General features: G+C 38.0%; 1 protein-coding gene across 2 annotated transcripts in view; it reads left to right on the plus strand.

Annotated features, from left to right (window-relative positions):
* WDR70 (WD repeat domain 70) overlaps positions 1–24,268 on the plus strand; it is a 276,981-nt gene extending 252,713 nt beyond the window's left edge. For both annotated transcript variants that reach the window (XM_075066919.1, XM_075066921.1), the window contains exons 14-18: positions 3,982–4,082; positions 5,553–5,632; positions 8,017–8,133; positions 8,537–8,699; positions 23,520–24,268. In XM_075066919.1, coding sequence (XP_074923020.1) covers positions 3,982–4,082; positions 5,553–5,632; positions 8,017–8,133; positions 8,537–8,699; positions 23,520–23,607 — 549 coding nt within the window. In that variant the 3' untranslated portion in view covers positions 23,608–24,268. The remainder of the gene's footprint in view (positions 1–3,981; positions 4,083–5,552; positions 5,633–8,016; positions 8,134–8,536; positions 8,700–23,519) is intronic.
* The last annotated feature ends 972 nt before the right edge of the window (positions 24,269–25,240 follow it).

Consider the following 25,240-nt stretch of genomic DNA (forward strand, 5'->3'; position numbering starts at 1 on the left):
ACCAAGCGCGAGGAGAAACTGGTTTTGTAGTTGGAAAGGCCATTCACAGTCTTTGTTTAATCCTGAGCTGATGGTGTCAAATTTGCAGATGAACTGAAGCTCAGCAATTTCTCTTTGAAGTCTGGTCCTGAAGTTTTTTTGCTGCAGGATGGCCATCTTAAGGTCTGCTATAGTGTGGCCAGGAGATTGATAGTGTGTCTCCTACAGGTTTTTGTATATTGCCATTTCTAAATATCTGATTTGTGTCCATTATCCTTTTTGGTAGAGACTGTCCAGTTTGGCCGATTACATAGCAGAGGGGCATTGCTGGCATATGATGGCAATATATTACATTGGTGGACGACGTGCAGGTGAAGAACAGGTGATGGTGTGGCTGATCAAGTTAGGTCCTGTGATGGTGTCGCTGGTGTGATTGTTGGCGAGGAGTTAGGCTGACGAGGTTTTGTTGCATGATTGGTTCCTGAGCTAGAGTTACTTATGGTGTGGTGTGCAGTTACCGGTGAGATATGTTTTGTTGGCAGGTTTCTGTGGGCGAGGACTGGCCTGCCACCCAGGCCTGTGAAAGTGTGGGATCATTTGTCCAGAAGGGTTGTAGATCCCTGATTTTCACACCTCAACTGCTAGAACAGGGTCTCATCCTCCCTGACTGAACTAACCTCGTTATCTCTAGCTTGCTTGCATATATATACCTGCCCCTGGAAATTTCCACTGCATGCATCTGACGAAGTGGGTATTCACCCACGAAAGCTCATGCTCCAAAACATTTGTTAGTCTATAAGGTACCACAGGATTCTTTGCTGCTGTCTCTTGGGTGTAGCTGAAACTAAGCACCAGCTGCCGTGTTGTGATGCCATGGCAAAGACTAAATGTTAAAGTAAAACAGGATTTTTTTAAAAAATTCATTGATTTTAAAATTAGATGGAATTTAGGGTAGGGCTGGATTAAAGCACACCAGGCCCCTACACACACCATGATAAGAGGCTCCTTACAGCCTTGCCCTGCCCCTGTGCCATGGCCCTCATTCTCTTCTAGAGAAGCAGGGGCAGTGGATTGGGACCGGGGTTGTATCTGCATGGTTCAGGCCTCCTGTATTCTCCTCCTGCTACATACACACTTTTGGGATGGAGTTGGCAGAGTTCCCAAGAACAGTGGGTTGTAGAGTTATCACACCATCGAGATTCGGAGGGAAGTGCATACCTTTCAGAGCTATTGTTTCAGGCTGTCTGTGGACTAAGGCTTACATTCTCGTGCTCGATACACATTTTCAATCTTTTCTTTGCAGGCATGAGGGCTAGAAAATTAGGGTGTTGGGATTTTTTTTAAATGAAAGCTGAGATTCTGACTTCATCATGTGACTTCAGGAGCAGGGTCCCTTGGTTTCAGGACTAAAGTTCCTGTGCTTTAATACATTCTTAGTTTAGGTTCCTCACTAAACACCTACCAACTAAAATTCTAAATTAATTCCAAGTGTAAAAGCGAAGTTAACTGTGAGTCTTAGGATATATGCGGTGGTTACTAATTTAATTCTTTATAATGTGAGGATTTTCTCCTACTATCTTCACATATTTAGTGCCCAAGTCTGCAATGTTCCGTCATCTGAGTAGTCCATATTTGCACAATTGACTTCAGTGGGACAACTTGTATGAAGACTTATAAAGATTTAGTTCCTAGGATTCAGTATTTTAGTCTTTCAGGGTAGTGTATACTTCTGGCATGATCCTAAAAATCAACATGAGTATTTTTTGTCACGTGTTGTAAAGTAGATTTATACACTAGTGGTATAGTAAAGTTATTTGACTGTTCAGAGCTTGTATATGCTCAGTTTTGAATAAATTACATTCTGGAGACATTTTACTGTTTCAGAAGATTTATAATGCTGTGTTTTATGGCAGTTTCTTCTGCCTGCTCTGAAGCACGTGCCACAGTGTTTTTAAGTGTGCTGTGCGTGTTTGACAAGCTAGAATTTTAGCAATTCCCATCAGTGCGTGAGCCACAATGTCTCAAGATTTGTTTTTGTTGGCTGGTATCCAGTACCATGCTATAAAATACATTTACTTGACAGAAGAAAGTGGTGAACTGCATTAACTACAAAGTTTTTAAAGGCTGGCTAAACACATGCAATAAATATTAATAAACGAAAAGGCCACTTACCTTTAACCTTGAATTCTGCTGTTAGCTGTGTGTGTTTAAAATTACTGTAGCATTTGAGTAATAACTGATATTGCAACAAATAAGAATTTTTTTTTAAAAAAATAAACAGCTTATTAACAGGCTGACATTGACTGCATCGGTAACTTGTTATAGCAAATGACAGATTATGGAGATGCTGAACTTCAAGAAATTTAACTTTACATCCCTACTAGTTGCTACCTGTAAAATGAACTTTGACCTTTAATATGGCTGTATATTTAACCTTGCATACCTGTGGAAGCATGGAGAGGTGTCATTTTTTTAAACTATTGTGTCTGTGTGATGTGTGGGAAGAGGTTTATATTAGGGATGTTTCAGAAGGCTCTATTAACTGCCACTTCATTCAGGCTCGGCACTGTGAAACCTGTTTCTCAATAAATAATTGAGAAAAGCCTGTATTTATCTTATAGCCAAAAGAAGGTCCAAATGATTAGGGCTTAACAGATTTTTTTTTTTCAGGATCAGGCATTCCACTAGCATATTAGCACATGGCTCATATTTAACATCCAAATAAAATTGTATTGGGGCTAGGCCAGGAATGGAAACGAAAATTGGGAATGGGACAGGAAAGTATTGGGTAGGAGTGGAAGGCTTGAAAATTGGCAATGGGGGAATATATAGCCATTCACTTGAAGGTCACCAAAGTAATATAACAACTCCCTAAAATGTCTCCAGTCTCCCAAGTTACAGTATTCTGTTTCATTTACACTCCTTATTATAATTTAAATTGTTATACTTCTCTTGTTAAAACTAGAGTGAACACCTGTTCTGTGGCTTGTATAAGATATTTTGTGCAAAAGCACTCTTTCTCACACCCCCATCTCAATAGATATATAAATATAATTTAATAAACAAATGATTAGTCCAGGTTGAAAGGTTCTCCTGGGCAAGGTAGAACAGTAGGCTTGGACGGAGGTTCTGAAAGATGATTGAGCACATTTCAATGAAATAATATCATGAGCATGAATCCTTTTAGCTCTAGATACATTTATTAGATAGTTAGTACAAGTCCTGTCAACACTATAACCCTCAGTCTTAGAGTTTATTTATCACTGTATAAGGTAGTTATCCCAACAACAAGCACTGTCCAGTTATCTAAATACATAAAGTCTATTGTTTAGGTGAACATTAAGATTTGTTGTCGCTCATGGTAGATAGTGGTCTTTGCTTTAGTTACCTCCTCAGTCAATCATCTTGACCTTTCAAAGAGATTTTTCATTTTGGTTTTGTAATTCAAACTGAAATCTAGTTTTCATAGTTTCATAGATTATAAAGCCAAAAGGAACTGTTGTGATTATTCTGATCTCCTGTATAACACAGGCCATAGGACTTCCCTGAATTAATTTCTGCTAGAACTAGAGCATACCTGGTGATATGTCATATGGATGAATATGTTGAGTGTGTAAAACAACAAGCTACTAAGGCCCTGACAGTCTAAAATGAGTTTGTGTACTGATCAAAATAGGGGTGGAGTATAGGCTGAGGCATTCACTACAGGCAGAGACTGAAACTGGATTAGTTCTTTAGGACATCCTGGGGAAAGAAGAAATCAGAATGAAAACTGACTGTTTTTAAGTTGTTGCAGAGTCAGTGAGTGAGAGAGCAGCATTGTGTGTGAAAGTTTTAGTTCTATAGGGAAGAAAGACTATATGAAGTAAGACTCAGGACAACGGCTTAATTAATTATTTTTAAAAAACCCTCGCAAAGTTGTATGCTATATCTTATTTCAAGAGCTAAATAGTTTGAGACACAAAAATACTAATCCAATATCAATATGTAATTTTATTTCAGAGTGTTGTGCGTTGTCTTTGGCATCCCAAGCTAAACCAGATCATGGTTGGTACAGGAAATGGATTGGCTAAAGTATATTATGATCCAGTCAAAAGCCAGAGGTATTTAATAATTACATTATCATTAAAACGATGTTTTTTTTCTCAACCTGAGACTGACCATATTAAAAGTTGAGGAAATTAGTTTATGATCATTTGTGAGGCAGTGAGTAAAAAATAGTAGCTTATGATTTTCAGAAGCAGTGCATTTTGCACTGAGCCTCTGATTCCACTGTATACTTGGATATTAAAATTTGGAACATATCTGAGGTTTGAATACTTTCCATGAGGTTCCATCAGTGTACTGTGTGAAAACTGATTTAGGAATGCCCGACTAGCATATCCCTCACAATCCCCGAAGACTGTTGAAATGGTGTTTGTAAAAAGACTGTTTAATGTAGTCATACTTGTTTTTCTGAAGTAGCATTTTGTTTAGGAGTCCAACTCTTAGTTTGAATTTCAGTGGTCTGTGCAGTTATGTTGAAAATCCAAATTTGAGAAGAGGTGAGGGACGGAATGAGAGAATTTCCCATCCGCTTCCCTTTCTTTGCTGCTTATGGCCAGTAACTGCATATTTAAACGGTGGAAAGACAGAAGCAATTAATGAAAAGGGAAGCCAGCAGTTGAGAGTGGCAGGATGAATTTAAAGACGCTGCCTTGTTTGGAATTTAACATCCTCATTGCATAGTTTTTCTGCCAGTCCAGCACATTTTCCTGCTGGCAGATGGAGAGAGCACAACTGATTTTCTGATTGTCCTTTCCCACCTGTACGTACAATTCTTTGTTCATTTGCATGCTCAGATGCTTCTCTCTCTAGCAGCCAAAAGAGTATTATACTCTAAATTTCAAGCTGTCATTCATATTGGATGCTGTTTGTAACCTGAATGCTTGATTGTGGGGACAAGCTCAGGTTCCCAAGATTTCTGGGACCCAAGTGTTTTTTCTTTCTGTGTATATTTTTGAGGGCTTTGTAGTGATTTGACATCAGAGCCTGGGTTCCTGCTCCTACATAAACAAATGCAGGAGGATTCCAACCCTGAAGTCTGAATGGAAGAGGCGCACTCTTGTCTGTGATAGTTTCCTGGTTTCATTTTTTCCTTTTCCTTCACAGATATATAGCTTTATAAAGAAAGAGTGCACCAATTTGTCAGTTACAATTTAAGTTACTTCCAACAAGACCTATGCAAGCTTTGCCCCATAGTTCTGTCAGGGCATCTTCATTTAGATCGCCAATACTCTGCTGCTGAATGAGGATAACTGGGTTGAATAGTTGCAAACTGTGTGGTGGTTTTTGGGCTGTGGACAAGCAAAGCATAAGATGAAACTACCACATTCATATCCACCTCTGACTTTAAGCCACATTATAACAATTTCATCAACCTCTCGAGCCTCCCTTACATACATACATACATACATACATACATCATACATTTGTAAAAGTACTATTCAACCTGGCAGGAATTTTATCTTGAACAAACACTGTCTATTTCTATTATAATGAAATAAATTAAGTTACTTTATTTTTTAACATAGGGGAGCAAAACTATGTGTGGTTAAAACAAAACGAAAAGCCAGACAGGCAGAGACTCTTACACAGGATTACATTATAACACGTAAGTAATTTGAATATATATTTATAAAGTTAGACTTGTATGCATTTCTCAGGCTTTTACCTTTGTATTTCCCCATCTCAAAAAGTCAAACTATTGCCGTATTGCGCATTGTTTTTACACTTCACAGGAGACTAGATATAGCCCAGAAGCAGTCCACCATACTACACATCATATGAAAATGTTCTTGCATATACTCTGTATAGTTGTTAATATCATTATTTACAAGGTGCAAATGCAGACTTGATCTGATAAAATTCTGGATGGGCTAAAGTTTTCCTTCAGAAAGCCAGGCTGGCCTTTTAAAGTTTATATATGTTTTATACAAAAAACTCCATGAAAAATACTTTGAGGTTGCAAAGATAAAAACTTAGAAGTCAGAGAGAGACAGGATTAAGGTGTTCTGTGCTTGTTGATACAGATCTCTGACACTTGGGAGTATACACCGTACCAATAGAATGTTCACAGACTTAAAGGACAAGTCTTGAAGACATTCTACTAAAAATGTGGAAGTGATGATTTTCCAGATCTTAGAACTCAGCCAACGATATGTGGAATTTTTATCTGAACAGATAAAACACCACTCAGAACTACCCTCCTGCAAAATATCATGTTTATACTAAAAACTGTGAAGATGCTAGAGCTGCTCAAAGAAATGGTCAAAAAAAATGTTAACATTGGCAAAATTACCTATTCGTCCGGAACGTCACTCTTGGAAGCAGCTAACTCATATTTACTGAAACTTTCCAAATTTCAGTATGGAAAATTTTCCGCCTCAACAGTTAGTTTGGCAAAGTTATAAGCGCATGAAAAGAGGGGCTTTATAATGGGTAATTTTAGGCAACCTTAACTGTAGCATTGAACAGCCTATAATAGAAATAGTGTCTATACGTTCATTAATTAATGTTTGCATTTAAAAGTGCTTCAATTATGCAAATTTTCAAAAATTGGAGCCTAAAAATCCAGTGGGACAATGGCCTCTGAGTCAATTAGGAGCTTTAAAAAATCCCACCATTGGGTACTTAGGTATGGATTTCTCTAGTTTCTGAAAATACTAACTTTATTGTGAGGGTTTGTCTGGTTCTTTCTTGCACATAATTGTGGAAACCCAGTAAGAACAGATCCATACTAAATAATGTACTGAAAATGTTTCTAAACTGATAGAATTCGGAGTTCCACTTAACAGTTTTTTTGTAGGTTTGTTGCTTGTTTGGAAGCTTTTCAGAAGCACCTTCCTTACAGGGAACATAAAGCATCATTTTACCAAGAAAGCACAACAAACCATATTTGAATTTCAGAATTGCATATACCGATTGCTCAAAATGCAGGAATGCCACTTGAGGGATTAGGTATTACTTTTAAAATACAGGCATATTATTACTCAGCTAGATTTTCCTCAAACAAGCTTGACTCCACATATGGCAAAATCTTGGATCTGTACATTAGTCACCTCAAATGCCCTGCGCAAACTGATCAAGCTCATTACTTGCCGACAAACTGTTCAGACACTTCATACTTCATGAAGTCTGCAAAAATAAACTCTAAACATTTATTCCTAAAGATCCACCACCATATAATCCGGGTTGTGATTTAATTAAGTCTAATAAATTAAGCAGACCTCCCAGAATAACTCGGAAAGAGATGATGATGATTCAGTGGATAGTTCTGATTCAGTGTAGAGCCAGTGCCCCCACATTAGAGGCTACTGTGCTGCTGAAGATACTGTCTTTTTGTTGAGAGGTTAAGAACAACACACTGACAATTTGTGGCTGTTAAAAATACTGGGGCAACTTTCTCAAGAGGTGTTAAATCCTGGTGTCCTGGCCAAATTCTGACTGCAGTAATTAGGTCCTGCCAACCTAAATTTACCTCATTTCTTGGGGAAAATTGATTTTGGCAACATATGCAGAAGTGCATCACAACTTGGATCAGGGAGGTGATAATCCCCCGTCTGTCACTTTGCTGTAAAACTGTGCCTGGAATTTTGATGTCTTAGCACCCACTATTAGAAAGATGTAGAAAAATTGGAAGCTCAGAAAAGAACAAGTGGTTGATCAGGTAACTGGTGTGCTGACCAACAGAGAAATGAGCTAAATAAGTGTAAATTGCCCAGGTGATTTATTAGACTAGGGAATAGTCTTTGGAGAAGTTATGGAAATCTGATTGCTTTAGACTTTTAAAAACAGATATGATAAAGTCCTATAAAATATACTGTGATAAGCCAATGTGGAGGCATGTTAGAATGATGTCCCTGGCATTGCACAAGGGATGGCATCTTCTCCATGTAAGGGTCAAAAGTAGTCTGGCCCATAGGGTTAGAGATGTAAAAATAAATATGGTTTCTAACATTCAGAATTGTTTTCCTAAACTGTGAATTTTCTCTTTAGCTCATGCCCTTCCAATGTTTCGTGAACCGCGGCAACGAAGTACCAGGAAACAGTTGGAAAAGGATAGGCTGGATCCCCTGAAATCTCACAAACCAGAACCTCCAGTAGCAGGACCAGGTAACGCATATTTAGTCTTTTCAGATCGTTATAAGTAAATGGGAAACTTATTTCAGAGTTCTACAAGTAGTTTTGCTCATGAAATTATATTTACATTATAAATTGTTTGAGACTGGGAATGCTGTCTTTCTTATGGGTGTGTACAATGTCTGGGTTGCTACTTCCATGCAAATAAATAATAACAACAATGACTGGCTTTTTGTTTAGGCCCGTAAAATATTCAATAGACCACTGCTGTGAATGCAACTCTAAATGCTATTTTCTTTTCTTCCTCACATCTCTTTTCTTTATAGTAATATGTAAGTTCAGTACACTACTAGATCAGTGTTACACACACAGTACTTCACATTTTGCCTATGTGTTCATTACTCTCACTCTCAAATATTTTTTTTTCCAATTATAGGTCGTGGGGGCCGTGTTGGAACTCATGGAGGTACATTGTCATCATACATAGTCAAGAATATTGCATTGGATAAGACTGATGATAGCAACCCCCGAGAGGCCATTTTACGACATGCAAAGGAAGCTGAGGATAACCCCTACTGGGTTGCTCCAGCCTATTCTAAGTAAGGAAACAATTTTAAAAAATACAAGCAATATTTCTTAAAGCCATTGGGAGTTCGATATAAGCAGAAAATATACATTTTTAACAGTATTCGCTGCCTTTTCTGGATTATTGCCAATAATATATAAACTAAGAGTATGTCAGAGCTCTGATATGAAGGCAGTGTGTACAACCCATCAAATTGTTAAAAGTATAAATTTCTACAATTTCCATTTTTAAAAACTAACCTTTTAGTGCTAGAATGCTATTTTAAAGCTTTCTAAAATATATTTGTCTTACTATTTCTCATGGTCCTAAATCTCTTAGTTAAACTCCACTGTACTAAGTAATCCTGCCTTTATAGGTGGAAGAGTACAATAGTACCAATACATATTTTTAAAATCTCTTAACACTGTCTGAAGTAGATGTTCCTCTAAAATGTGTGACATAAATAGCATGATGTGATGTGGATGTATTAATATTTTCAAAATTTTTCAAGATTCAAACTACACAATCATGTAGGTATGTATACATGCTAAAAGCCAGACCCATATTACAAGACTGTGCATCTACTTAAGTTAGCTTGGCTTTATAGGTGGAAGGATTCTAAAAATAGTTTTTTTCCCTAAAATAAGTCTGCTCCAAAATGGGGTATAAACAAAAACATGAGTGCTAGTAGTGGTATAATGATTTAACTGGCAGGAGTCTGGGTTGACCTGTAGAATATACTTTTTGCCATTTATGAGTTATTTTGCCATGTCTAATTCTTGCCCATAAACTTTTATACCAGCAATATTCAATGCATAATATGTGTGTGTCTGGTGCATATACATTACATATAAGGGCATTTAAACTATGGAATAAATTCCCTCAACTCTTTGCTTACTTGTAAGATTCTAAAACAATATCTCACATTTTCTGGCTTTTTTGTTTATAAAAAATTGCCACTGCAAAATGTTTTTTTCCAAATTATTATTTATTATTATTTAACTCTTAACTAGCACTTTTCATCTGTAGATGTACAAATGCATCACAAAAGAAGGTAAGTATCAATAATCCAATTTTACAACTGGAGAAAATGCTGCCACTGTGTAAGTTTTACTTCTGTAATTGAGAAGATAATTAAGAAAAGCCAAGTTTGAAAGTTACTCATAGTATGTTAACAGGGATGAGTATTTGTGATGTGGACACTGATCCTCTGAGCTGAGTGCAACTTCTTCGCACAGACCATTCAACAGCTATCATCAGGCAACAGTTTTTGGTCTCCACTGACCTAGGCTGGCTTTGAACTGGGAAATATTAACTTTTATAACACCTATGCCAGTGTTACAAAATATATAAAATAAATGAATAATGCAATACGGCCTACATTTACCAGCCCAAAAAAGTACTCTTTAAAAAGATAATTCTGTGAAGGTTACTGTAATGGAGATGCCAAGTATGGTGGTTGTTTTTTCCTTATTTGGAGATTCACATGTGCGTGAGAAGAAATTTATTCCGAGTCTAAATTCAGATATTTTTACTTAAAATATATAAATATCCCTTCATAAAGAAGTAGATATGACCACTCAGACCATCAGATAGGTAAGTACTCCAGTGTATATTTGGCTAAGTAATTTCATTGATGAGACATTAGGTTTCATCCCTGACACCTGTAATGTAATAGACATGAAAGTTTTAAAATGTAGTAGTATTATAGGAGGCTCACTGTGTCAGGTGGGCAGATCTTGTTACGGTTTATTGTTTAAAAATGTAGCTGCAGGGGAAGAAAAGAGCTGGCAGAGAAGTGGGGAGGATGTAAGTCCAGAATGCTATTAGATTACACACCAGACAGTGATGTGCAGGGCGGAGGGGAGGGCTTGGACAATAGCCAGCAACATGCTGGCTTGACAGCTTGGTTGACGATAAATTTCATGCCAAAGAAACTGCAATTATCCCTCCTTAAGAAACTTAATTTTTAAGAACAGTGTCCGAGTGGTAGCCATGTTAGTCTGTGTGAGCAAAAACAATGAGGAGTCCCTGTGGCACCATAGAGACTAACAAATTTATTTGGGCATAAGCTTTTGTGGGCTAAAACACACTTCATCGGATGCATGAAGTGGAAAATACAGTAGAAAGGTATAAATACACAGCATATGAAAAGATGGGAGTTGCCTTACCACAGGGGTAGGCAACTTATGACAGACGTGCCGAAGGCGACACACAAGTTCATTTTAAGTGGCACTCACGCTGCCCGGGTCCTGGCCACCAGTCCGGGGACTCTGCATTTTAATTTAATTTTAAATGAAGCTTCTTAAACATTTTAAAAACCTTATTTACTTTACTTACAACAATAGTTTAGTTATCTATTATAGACTTATAGAAAGAGACCGTCTAAAAATGTTAATGTATTACTGTCACGCAAAACCTTAAATCAGAGTGAATAAATGAAGACTTATCACACCACTTCTGAAAGGTTGCCGACCCCTGCCTTACCAAGTGGGGGATCAGTGCTAATGAGCCAAGAGCACTGACCCCCCGCTTGGTAAGGCAACTCTCATCTTTTCATATGCTGTGTATTTATACCTTTCTACTGTATTTTCCACTCCATGCATCTGATGAAGTGGATTTTAGCCCAAGAAATCTTATGCCCAAATAAATTTGTTAGTCTCTAATGTGCCACAAGGACTCCTCATTGTTTTTTTTAATTGTTAAGAGGTATCCCATGGTAAATGCATTTTAAAGTAATTTTTTATTTATACACACACAAATTTGGACCCTTTCTGTATATCATACTACATTTCTGATGAAAGTTTGCCTTTTCATACTTGGATTTTCAAAAACATAGGCATGTAGTTTATGCCTAATTTACATGTACAGTTTCGCCAGACAGGTGTATCACTAGTCATTTGTGCATATAAATAGCCAATGTAATGGTTGTGATCATTATATATTTATCAGACTTTGCTATGTAAATAAATATACCTTATTTATGCAACATTTTACAAGTATTTCCCAAAATATTTTTAATAAAAATATGCAAAATATAATGTTATGTTTGTCATAAATTATTGAACTTTTCAGCATACTTTATGCTATATGCAGCAGTTCCTTAGGGCCAGAATCGTGTCTTCCCATGTGTCTGTACATAGCTTAACACTGCGAGTCTGTGGTTCCAAATAAGGTGTCTGAGCAGTACCACAGTATAAATAATACAAGATAATGTGATATTTTAATTATATTAGGAATCCATTTAAAATATACTGTCCTAAAGCATAGAAAAATGTATAAATTTAGTGAGTGTTCATTTTTTAAAGGGCTTTAATTAAATGATTGTATCTACAAAACATGAATTTTTAAAATTTCACTTTTTCTTTCTATTTAACTTCTGGGTACCAGAACTATGCTTTTAAACTCACTATTTCTTTGTTTGTATTCTTTTTCTTAGATAATGTCTTATTTCTGTATGTATGGGCAATGTATAGTATCATAAGAACATAGGAGTGCCTATTGCTGAGTCAGACCAAAGATCCATCTAGCCCAGTATCCTGTCTTCTGATGCTGTCTTCTGATACCTGCCAGAGCCAGGTGCCTCAGAGGGAATGAACAGAACAGTAAATCATCAAGTGATCCATCCCCTGTTGCCCATTCCCAACTTCTGGCCAACAGAGACTAGGGACAACATCCCTGCCCATCCTGGCTAATAGCCATTGAAGGACCTATCCTCCATGAACTTTTCTAGTTCTTTTTTTGAATCCTGTTATAGTCTTGGCCTTCACAACATCCTCTGGCAAAGAGTTTCACAGACTGACTGTGCGTTGTGTGAAGAAATACTTCCTTTTGTTTGTTTTAAACCTGCTGCCTATTAATTTTGTTTGGTGACCCCTAGTTCTTGTGTTATGAGAAGGAGTAAATAACACTTCCTTATTTACTTTCTCCACACCAGTCATGATTTTATAAACCTCTGTCATATCCCCCTGTAGTCATCTCTTCCAAGCTGAAAAGTCCCAGTCTTATTAATCTCTCCTCAGATAGCAGCCATTCCATACCCCTAATAACTTTTGTTGCCCTTTTCTGAACCTTTTCCAATTCCAATATATCTGTTTTGAGATGGGGTGACCACATCTGCATGCAGTATTCAAGATGTGGATGTACCATGAATTAATATAGAGGCAATACGATATTTTCGGTCTTATTATCTATCCCTTTCTTAATGATTCCCAACATTCTGTTTGCTTTTTTGACTGCTGCTGCACACTGAGTGGACGTTTTCAGAGAACTATCCAAAATGACTCTTGGTAACAGCTAATTTAGAACCCCTCGATATGCATTACTTTGCATTTATCAACATTGAATTTCATCTGCCATTTTGTTGCCCAGTCACCCAGTTTTGAGAGATCCTTTTGTAGCTCTTCGCAGTCTGCCTGGGGCTTAACTATCTTGAGTAGCATTGTATCATCTGCAAATTCTGCCACCTCACTGCTTACTCCTTTTTCCGGATCATTTATGAATATGTTGAATAGAATTGGTCCCAGTACAGACCCCTGAGGGACACCACTATTTACCTCTCTCCATTCTGAAAATTGACCATTTATTTGTACCCTTTATTTCCTATCTTTTAACCAGTTACCAATCTATGAGAGGACTGTCCCTCTTATTCCATGATAGCTTACTTTGCTTATGAGCCTTTGGTGAGGGATCTTGTCAAAGGCTTCCTGAAAATCTAAGTATACTATATCCACTGGATTCTCCTTTTCCACATGCTTGTTGACCCCCTGCCCCAAAAATTCTAGTAGATTGGTGAGGCATGATTTCCCCTTACAAAAACCATGTTGACTGTTCCCCAATAAATTATGTTCATCTATGTGTCTGACAATTTTGTTCTTTACTATGGTTTCAAACAGTTTGCCCGGTACTGAAGTCAGGCTTACTGACCTGTAATTGCCAGGATCACCTCTGGGGCCTTTTAAAAAAATTGGCATCACATTAGCTATCCTCCAGTCTTTCAGTAATTTATCAATTTAATCCATTTAACAATTTAATCCATTTACCAGTCTGTTATTTGACCAGGCTTTTTTATATATATATATTTCCCATGGGTGATTATTCACTTAATGAGAAAAATAGAGAATTCTTTGCATAAGCTAAAAAATCCCTCACTGCATATTTAATCTTTTCCCCCCTATTCCTGGTTTTTTAAATAATTTTAAACAGAGGAGACTACTAGGTCCAAGTTTTTTTGCTGATCCCTTCCTTTAATTTTTATAATTCTGTAATTGCGATGACTGGGTTCGAGCTCATCTGGTCCTGATTCATAGTGGTAGGGTTAACAAGTATGTCAGATTATCAAGTCATGGATATAATTGACACTGCACTTTGAGGTTTTCCTTTATAATAAACAGTGGGCACAGAGCCAAGAAAGTTGTGGTTTACCCTCACATTCTTAGTCACAAATTATATAAGTGATGTCTCCTCACAGTCATACCATTTGCCTGAAGCCAGCTTTATTCTTTAATGAATGAATCCTATCCAGTGAGTAACAATAATTTAAAAGAATTTGATCTATGAACTTCAAAGTGCAGTGAAAACATTTGGGATGATACACTCTGATTTTAAGTACTAGAGGAAAATGATTGTGCTTTAACCTCTGTCTTCTACAGTCAGAAGCAGGGGAAGTCCTTTTTATAAGGCTTATCGGGGCTGATCCTCGTGACATTTTAAACTTCTCTGCAAGAGCAGCAAGAAGTCTTCTGGAAAGAGGAAAAGAAATCTTCATGTTAATTAGTTACTGTTTATGTAAAAGCATCTGGATAGAAACACAATAGTTCTGGCTTGATCTGCTGTATTTGGTAGACTTTTTTCATTTTTATTTGAAAGTACAATAAGAAAAAGCCATACTTAAATCAGGTGTTGGGGAATATTTTAAATTAGACTATTTTCCTCATTTACTAGCTTTGAAATGCTTTATGAAACATACCTATTACACAGCTTATAGTCCACATTTATTTTTTGGAAGTCTCAAAACTAGCAGTGAAGAGTAAATAAAATCACATTGCTGTAATAAAAGATTGACCTATTTTTAAAAAAATAAGAATGTTTTCATAGGAAAAGTGCTGGTCTATATTATTTAACTATATTGGTTAGCTATGGTAATGAATTATTTAAGAAAACAGTGAAGTAAAAACATTTTTTAAAGTTCTTTACTTACATTCTGACAGAACCATTTTTTTGAAAAACTGACAAATTGATTTATTAGGACTGGTTGTTTAATTTTTTTTAAAGTTAATTAAAATCAATTTGGCAATGAAAATAAGACGTACTAGAGAGTTTCACTTTCCTTTAGAGGATCATAGGAGTTGTCATATTGGAACAAGACCAGAACAGTCTATCTGGTATGCTATCCTGTCTCTGGCAGTGGCCTGTTTCAAACTAAGATGTCCACAAAGTCAACTATGTAATAACAGGCCAATAGAGGAAGTTTGTTCCTAACTCTAGGCAGTTGGTGGTGGGCTTGTGTCCTGAAACATGAGTAGTTACATATTATATGCTAGATATTGTAACTGTAGATGTTATTTGCATAAGTGTCTTATGTTTCTTCATCTCTAAGTGGGTGTTTTAAAAGGATTACGGAGGGGGAATACAGGTGCAGTAACCATGAAACTGTGACACACGTCACAATGGATGAAGATGGAGCAAAGACTTTGAGATTTGTCAGGGAATAAATTGTTAGAGACCTTGGTGGGACTAGTTTCAGTAGAGTGAAGCGGGATTGAGGAAGACTGAAGAGTTCAAAGAAAGAGTTGGAGGAAAGGAACTTGAGGCAACAGTTGTTAAGATTTTCAACTTTCTTTGTGAACTGTTTGCTTTAACACAGCTTTGCAGAGATGCTTCAATTATTTCAGGTGTCCTTCTGTCTTTCAAACGTACCACCAGAGGGAACCACTAAATGTTGTAGTTGTGGATCCAATCATCCACATTTGAAGTGAATGGGTGTTTTACACTGACCTGAGTGGTACAGGATAGGAGCCTAAGCAGGAAGTATCTTCCTGTTAATCTAAGACTTTTACGGTCAACATTTTATATTTAGCAGTGTTAAAAGAAACAGTCATTAAAATAAAATGGGCTTTAGAATTGGGGACACAATTAGAGCTTTATGATCAGATGGCAGTGATACCATATGCTAAATAAAAGCAGATACCTACTCCTTCAAAAAACATCAGTTTCCTTTCCTCCAGCATGTAGGCACCAACTAGGGTAGCTCAAGTGCATTTTTGGCTAGAGGGGTTTAGGACAAAAGAGAAAAAGAACTGTGTCTACCCTTTTTTGTTACTGCCAGGGTAGGTGTTTTTAGGAGATATCTTAAAGTTAAATAATGTTGCATCCACTTAGCCAAATCATATGTGTCTGTGTCCTCATTGTTCCATTCACAAAGGGAGGTGGCTTAGGGGAAGGAGTTGTAATATCAATTGGAGCACATGCAGTCCTTTTCTCTAAGAAAGCACTGGTGCATTGTAACCTAAAGCATAATAAAATTGTGGGTAGATGCTTTTAACCTAGAGAGCAGACCTGGTCAGATCATTTTCGACCAAACAATTTCTCATCAAAATATGTTGTTTTGTCAAAGCCAAAACATTTTGCAGAGATGTATCTATTCTTTGAGTGCTTGCTCATGTCAGTTCTATGCTAGGTGTGCGTGCACGGTTGCCAGAGATTTTTTTCCCTTAGTGGTATCCATAGAGCCAGTCCTAGTGCCCCCTGGAGCCCCATGCGTATGTGCTGGTATAAGGGGTGCCACCGGCCCTACACCCTCTCAGTTCCTTCTTACCACCCATGATGGTGGTTGGAATGGCTTCTTGCCTTTGCAAGGCTTTCCTAACCTAGTAGTTTGAGCTTAATTCCATTGTATATAGTTGTAATTAGTCAATTTAGTTACCAAGTTAGTGTTTAGAGTGTAGATAGTTATCCCGATCTTAGCAGGATGTCATCCCACGGACTGGGTATGCCCCAATCTCCGGGATTCAAGCCATGCTCCACCTGTGGCAAATCTATGCTTATAAGCAACCCGTATTCAGCCTGTCTAAAGTGCCTTAGGGAAGCTCAAGTGAAAAAGTGTAAAATCTGCAGGGGCTTCAGGCCAAGGATTGAAAAAGATACAGACATTCATTTGAAGGCTCTGCTGATGGAGACAAGAAACAGCACACGGAGAGAGGGACAAAGAGGGACAAAGGGGAGCAGCAGACATGATGAGACCCTCGCTGGGCCACTTGTCCTCCCCAGATAGACTGCAGGAGTCAAGGCAGCTGTTCTTGGCCTCCAAGCTGCTCTGGACGTGGCCAAATTGGCAGCCAGAACGATGGTGTGTGTGGTCACCATGTGGCTCTGTTCATGCTCCAATAGTTGGGCCTCTCCCAGGAGGTGCAGCAGTTGGTCCAGGACAGATGGATACCAAGCTGTATGGCTTCAAGGATTCAAGGGCCACATTATACTCTCTGGGCCTGTATGCACCCCAGCCTCCAGGAAGCATTTTAGGCCTCAACACGCCTCCAAGGTTTTTGAGGCCCCGAGACAGGACTCCTGTGAGAGAAAAGGGAGGGGGTGTAAACATCACCAGCCCATGCCTTCTGCCCCCACCTCCCAGTCGGGTTCAAGTAGATATGCCAGTGGGTCTAGGCAGGCCTTTTGAGTGTATGCCTGAAGACAGCTTACCAGACTTGAGACAGGATCCATCCCCTCTTTTGTTTTTGGACCGCTGGTTTCCCTTCTATGCTGCATAGTCCCACATAACATCAGACCTTTGGGTGCTCAGTACTGTGCCAGTTGGGCAGTTGCAGTTTTCATCTACCCCTTCCTCCTACCCGCTAGCCCTGTCCCCCTTCAGGGAGCCCTCTCACAAGCAACGTCTCATATGACAGGTAGAAGCTGTAATAAACGTCTATCTCAAATCTGGACTTAGAGTTCAGCATCTGAGTGTTTACTGTGAATCTCCCCCAAGCTTATACCCAGCTTGGATTTTATCTCGCTGCCACCAACTAGGACTATTTAGGGTTCCTAGTTACCCCGAGTCACCCCAACCTTTCCCTGGGGGACCCCCAAGACCCAGAACCCCTGGGTCTCCCTATCTCAACGGGAAAACAAGCTCTTCCCCCTTGTCTCCTCGTTATCTGCTCCCCCGCTTCCCCCTCCCTTTTCCCTGGGTGAGCCTGGGCGATGCAGTACTTAACTCCTTGAAGGCAAAACAAAGAGGGAAATCACCCTCCCCCTGAGGCGATGCATTCAAATCTAGTAAAGCTAATATAAAGAGATTTTCCACCCCCCCTTCCTGTAGCCTCACCGGAGAAACCCCAAAAACCTCAGCCAGGTTTTAAAAAAGAACTTTATATAAAAAGAAAGAAAATACAAAACAATATTACTGCATTAAGAGATCAATACAGGCTCTTGCTTATAAGAAAATATGAATAAACAGTCTGATTTAAAAGATAGCCAAATTAAACCAGTCCAGCACATCAACACACATGTAAATACAACACAAAGCATATAACAGCCTATTTGCCTTGTTGCCTTTGTACTTACACTTTGTAGGAGAAATTAGAAAGAAATAGGAGTTAGCAGGAAAGTTGTTTCCTCCATAGCTGGGAGAAACAAAAGACCTAGAGTACACAATTCCCGCCCCTGACTTTTAAAAAGTCCAGTTCTCTGATTGGTCCTCTGGTCAGGTGTTTGGTTCCCTTTGTTCACCCTTTACAGGCAAAGAAAATTAACCCTTACCTATCTACTTATGACAGAAGCCCTCCTACTTGTAGGGGCTGTAGAGGAAGTTCCTTGAGATTTGAGAATGAAGGGGTTTTACTCCCAATATTTCGTAATCCTGAAGGCGAAAGGGGGCCTGAAGTCATTCCTGGACCTGCGTCGCCTCAATAAATATCTCAAGAAGTTGAGGTTCCGCATAGTCTCCCTGGCCTCTATCATTTCCTCCCTGGATTCGGGAGACTGGTACGCCACTCTTGACTTAAAGGATGCATATTTCCATATTTCTATCTTCGATGTACACAGTTGGTTCCTCCAGTTTGTGGTAGGCCAATGCCACTACCAGTTCACCGTGCTCCCCTTCAGACTATCGGCAGCCCCAAGGCTTTTTACAAAGTGTATGGCAGTTCAAAGGCTGTTTGCAGGCTCAGGTTCAGCACAGCATTGGCATAGTACAGACCACCTGTCAAGTGGGCCTGTTAATAAACTGCTCCTCTCATAAGAGGTTGCCTTCGTATGGCAATTACTTCAGCCAGATCGGTTTCCAAAATCAGATCCTTAACTTCAGAACGCCCTTATACAGCATTCTTCAAGAACAGTGTCCAGCTGTGCCCACTCCTGGCATTCCTACCAAAGGTGATATCACAGTTCCATAACAACCAGGACATTTTTCTGCCCATCTTCATTCCAACGCCTCACAGAACTGAGGAGGAACATTGGCTGCATACCTTAGACAGGACCTGGCCTTCTACAATGAAAGAACTAAGACCTTCTGTAGGTCGACACGTTTTTTTGGTAGCAGTGGCGGAAAGGATAAAAGGTGTCCCAGTGTCATCCCAGAGAATCTCATCCTGGATAATCATCCGCATCTGGGCTTGCTACAAGCAGGCAAAAGTTCTGCCTCCGGCCATCATGACAGCTCATTCTACAAGAGCCCAGACTTCGGCAGCAGCATTCCTCATGCACATACCAATCCAAGACATCGGCAAAGCCATGACTTGGTCATCGATTCACACCTTCATGGCCATCACCCAACAGGTCATGAGATTGCAACACTGCTCTCCCGAAATTGGCAATCAGCACATCCGTAAACTCCAAGCCCACCTCCTGGGATACTGCTTGTGAGTCACCTAGCATGGAATCAACATGAGCAAGCACTCAAAGAAGAAAAAACAGTTACTAACCTTTCATAACTGTTGTTCTTCAAGATATGCTGCTCATGTTCATTCCATGACCTGCCCTCCTGTCCTTCCGTTGGAATTTCTGGCAAGAAGGATCTGAGAGGATGCAGGGCCAGCGGCGTCACCGATACCAGCGCATTAGCTGGCCCTATGTATATCACTAAGGGAAAAAATATTTGGCAACTGTGCACATAGAGTACACATACCTAGTAAGGATTGGACATGAGCAACACATCTTGAAGAACAACAATTACAAAAGGTTAGTAACGAGTTTTTTCCAAACAGGACGGTTTCTGAGGTCCAGGGTAGTCTTTCCTTTGAAATTGTGAAATGAAATTGTCATTCTCCAGCCATCTCTGCTAGAGAGAGATATGTAGAGCTTTTACATGAGCATTATGGTAACACACACAACTATATTTTCCCTCTTTGTGTTTTAAACTCTGTTTTGTATAATCTTTACGTGGCCTCGGTGTGCATTTCAGGACCATTGCGGTACTTCTTTGGTAACTGGTGATGCTTGATTTTATGACAGTAAATGAAAATTGATGAGAGAGCTGAAGGAAGAAAAAATGTCATAGCTTTCCGTATACCATGGAGCCCTTGGAAATGAAAACATGTTAAAGTAATAAGCCTGTTCTAATAATTTTTTCTAGATGTTAGTCATGCAGTAAACTCCTACTACCACTGGCAACTTCAAGCTAGTGGTATGATTTTTTGTTTAAGTTAAATGATTTCTGCTAATAATGGCTTAACAAAAACTGAATTTTTCCTTTGCTCATGTCTTTAGAACAGTCAGATGAATGAATCATCCTAGGTGTCCCAATTCAGAGTTATATATTCTGTGGAGGTGGGGAGGTTTATACGCCAGTTAAACCAAGTCCAGTAAGTCATTTCATGCTAATTGTAAAAATGCGATAGCAAACAGACTTGATTTCCTCTTCACATTTTCCCTAGATGTTGTTACTACTAGGTTGTGTTGCAGTTTTTTGTTTTAGTAGACTCGGAACATCTTACAAGTTTCAGCAAACATATCAATATTTCATATGTCATTTTACAATGATATTTTAAATCACACTATTCTGCTCCCCTAAATACACAGGATTTTTACCATATTGTGAATTAAATTATTCTTCCTTGGGGTTTAAATTAGCTGTTACCATGCAAGAAAGAGATCGTGGATAGTCCTCAGCAAACCATCTGCTCATTGTGCAGTAACAGTCAAAAGGCTAACAGAATGTTAGGAACCATTAAGAAAAGGATAGATGATAAAAGAAAATATCATAGCGTTGCTACACAAATCCATGCAACACCCACACCTTTAATACTGCATGCCGTTCCGCTGGCCTCATTTCAAAAAAGGATATTTTGGAATTGGAAAAGCTGCAGAGAAGTGCAATGAAACGTTGGGTATGGAATGGCTTCCATATGAGGAGAAATTAAAAAAGATCATTCAGCTTAGAAAAGAGACAACTAAGGGGAGATATGATAGAGGTCTATAAAATCATGAATGGTATGGAGAACGTAAATAGGGAAGTGACATTTATCCCTTCACATAAAATTAGAGGTTACCTGGTTAAATTAATAGGCAGCAGAGTTGAAACAATCATAAGGAAATACTTCCACAGGTTGACTATACATTGTGTGAAGAACTCATTGCCAGAGGCTGTTGTGAGGCCAAAAGTATAGCTGAGTTTAAAAAAAAAAATAGATAAGTTCGTGGAGAATAGATCCATCAATGATTATTAGTCAAGATGGTCAGTGATGCAATCCCATGCTTGGGCTGTCCTAAACTTGCAACTGCCAGAAGCATCTGGCACTGGCCACTGTCAGAGACAGGATACTGAGCTAGATGGACCATTGGTCTGAGACAGAATGGCCATTCTTGTTATGTTCTTGATGATTCCAACTCAGATTTTTATTTTCACAGATTTTTATACAGAAATAAGTTATCACAGGTCAGTTGTGTTGCATTGACAAACAACCTGATGTTGACCTAACTTGTGACCACATGACACTTGGATACCTTTCTGTACAAAATCCTAGATAGGCAGATAGATAGATTCTTAAAGTTGGTTAATAAACTTCCATCAACAAGATTTGGAGAGAGAAGGAAAAACAAAGGAGATTCCATAAATTGCATTTCTTCAACGGCCAACAAAATCATGTGTTTCAGCCAGTGAAGCCTTCATCCCCGATGACCATGTTGGCTAAAGTATTGCTGCTGCTACTTTTTTTTTTTCCCTATTGAATAAGTTGAATTTATGGAACTTTCTTCAGATTATTTAAAATGACTGACTGTTTTCACTTTTTCAAAGTGTTTAACTTGATATAGAATTAATTTTGCACACTATGAAGTGCATTATCTTCATGCCTTGTGCTGTCTCATTGGGATTGATCCCAAGCTCTGCTTAAATGCAGTGAGTTGGAGGGAAAGTGAGTTTGCCCTTGTCTGTGTGGAGACTTTAATTCGCAACAAGCCAGGGTGTGAATGTACAGTGCTCTACCCTGAGTGGACCCTGCTACCGCTCACTAAAAGTTCCATAATGCACTTTGAGGTATTCCTATTTGAACTTGTAGTGTGGGGAAGACTACTACACATGTACTAAATCTCAAGATTACTCAGGGACCTAACACCAGTGGAGGATGGTCCACTCTGACATGCCCGTACCAACTGAAACACCCGCAACACTCCTCAGCCCTGTGTTGGGGGCGAGGAGTAGTGGGTGTAGAAGGCAGCTACACTGAGGGGAGAGCCCATCCAAAAGGGAATTCTTTACTAATTATCTCTCGCTTCTTTAAATCCATGTTGTGCCACATACTTAGCAGACTGGAGAATCCAACCTGTTAATATTAGAGTGTGTTATACATATTAGCTCTTGCTCCCATTGAAGTCAGTGGCAACTTTAATTATGCCTATTATTTTAAGTTAAGCACAATTTTGTTAAGGTTTATGCAGTTTGCAGAATCTGCCAAGTAACAGTTGTAATAATTGCTATATAAGTGCTTTATATTGCTCTTTACATCCTCAAACTGCTGTAAAAACATTAGTTAATATGCTAATAAGCCAAAAACACTGTTGACTGCATTTTGTACTTTACACTTCGAAGTATGGAAGTATGAATCTCTGTTGTGGCCAATTTTAGAAATTCAGTGGTTTCACTAGTAGTGCTTGAAGGTTTTGTGGTTATTCTTAAACATTAAATTGGTAACAGTAGACTAAACTGAAATTAAAGTGCCAAACAGTGGAATTGAACATACACAGAGTTTGGTGAAAAACTATTTGATACTGTTCTAGTTTAAAAAGTAGTCAGTGAATATTTTGTGAAGTTTTTAAGTATGTTATTTAAATTACAAGCAAATAATATCCGGATAGAAAGGCTCAAGATTACTTGTAGGATACAGTGTGTTCTCGTATGTATGTTGTTAATTTTATTATGCTACAGTAGTGCTGGATGGTCTCTGTGGAGAGGAGCTGTTTTTTCATGTGTAGACTTAGTCAGAAACTGTGCTATTCTTGTTTTCATTTGATGACAGCTGTCAAACTACAGTGTATGACAGATTTATTTTAAAAAATACCATGAAATGTGAAAATATATAGCTCAGTTTTTGTAGCCTTATATTAAACTCCCTTTATTCCCTTCTGATATCTTAATTTTATTAACTGAAAACACATATAACAATGCCTGCTGAAGAGCAAACAGTACTTGCAAGATATGTATATTTATTCATTAGTCTGCTTGTTCATTCATTTTTTGCCTTATAACAGCAAATTTATCCGATTTGCTAGAAATTTAGTGAATATTTTTATTTCATGATTAAAATGAAATAATTAAGCCCATAACATTTTTTTTCTCTTTTGGAAATAACAGAAGAAAGTGTTCACTTCTGCATAGAAGAGCTGTAGTTTAATCATTATTCTGCTTCTTAATATTTTCTAGGACTCAACCAAAAGCAGTTTTTGCAGAAGTGGAATCAGAGGAAGATGAAACAGACAATAAGCCAGAGTGGAAAAAACGTAAAATATGAAGAACTTGATTTGGGGAGGGTGACTGTGGATTCAAAACAAAGTGGAGAGTTTTTTCATTATGCAATAAAAGTTTGAATTCTTTACAAACAGAAATTCTTTTAATACATTGCACAGTTTGGAACAAGCCGACAGAAGATGATTGTTGCATTACAGTGGACTAGAATTGTTGATCTGCCTTTTGTAATAAGGAGTTAATTATATTATGCAAAAATCTTATGTCATTTTCTTAACTTTTGATTTATAAAAAAAGTATTTGTTTGTAATTTTTAACCAGAATACATCTTCAATGATTAATGAGAAAGCAGCATTTTACTGTAATATTCCATCTGAGGATTATAAGTAAGAACATAAAAACTGGAGTTTTTCAGGCTTCTTTTATTTATTCCAATAACATCTATCAAGCTGTGTAAAAAAGTCATGGTTTCACATTTTTTAGGAATATCAGTTTAGGATAATTCTTCAGCATCAGGTTTGTTTAGCTGGTGTGATAGTTTTGTAAAACATCAAATATTTTCTAGTATTTATGGCTTTTCTGAAATATGTTCTTTTGAATTGTGCAGTATCTCACATTACTGGTAAAGATTTTATTTTATAAGCCATATGGAGTAAGAATGTACAATTCTGTATATTTGTCTGAATTAAAACATTGTACACTTGTTACTTTTCTTTTTCTAATTTTGTATGGTTATTGAAAGTTAAATAGATTTTGTTCAGGCCTCTTAACTCTATTGTTGTATATTCGTAAGTAATAACACTTGATAATGCATGTTTGTTAGTCAATATACAGATAGACTTGGGCTTGCTGAGGTGTATAGCTGAACTGTGCATATATTGGCCGACAAAGTTAATTTCTAAAGTGTGATATGATCTTTATAGAACGGTGGTAATTACCACCAAGTTGCTATGGTAAATATTACTAAGTGAAGGAGCGAGAGATTTAAAAAAACAAAAACAAACCAACCTCCTTAAGGCAAATAAAGAGGAAGCCAGATCACTTGTGGGCTTGTATAGTTTAGTTATGATAATATTTGTTGGGCACCCAGATACCGCAGTAATGACCCTGAAATGTACTAAGCACCCTCCATCCCCAGTGATATCATTGAGTCGAGGGATGAACTCAAAGCAAACCTCACTCTTAATTAACAGGATCTATCGAAGTGCTCGCCACAGTGTCCACATTGGTGAACAATATCAATCTTTACAAGTTAATGAAATATAAATTAAAACATTTATTAATATGATTGTCATTCCTATTAATAGATGATCTAGGATTCAGCTAGTCCTCCTGATTTGAACTCATGGCAACCTGTTGCTTTTAAAAACGCTGGAAGTTCTTCACTGTGCCAGCATGGATTACTAGAATGCAGAGAGCTAGAAAGGAACGACATGATAAAAAAAAATGCTGCTACTGATGTTCTCTGATCATGCAAGCATAAGGAATAATTAAAGCAAAGTGTCCTCCTTTTACGTTATTCCCTCAGGTTAGTAGCCCATATAATACCTTAATAAATTAAAATTATGTTTATTTTTTCCGATGTTGCTTGGTATTAAGATTTTTAATTATTTTATTAAAATGTAAATGTACCCTCCAGTAGTACAATCAGAATTTATTTTATTTTGTTTTTTAAGAAC

This window comes from Chelonoidis abingdonii, chromosome 6 (assembly GCF_003597395.2).
Source record: "Chelonoidis abingdonii isolate Lonesome George chromosome 6, CheloAbing_2.0, whole genome shotgun sequence".
NCBI lineage: Eukaryota > Metazoa > Chordata > Testudines > Testudinidae > Chelonoidis > Chelonoidis abingdonii.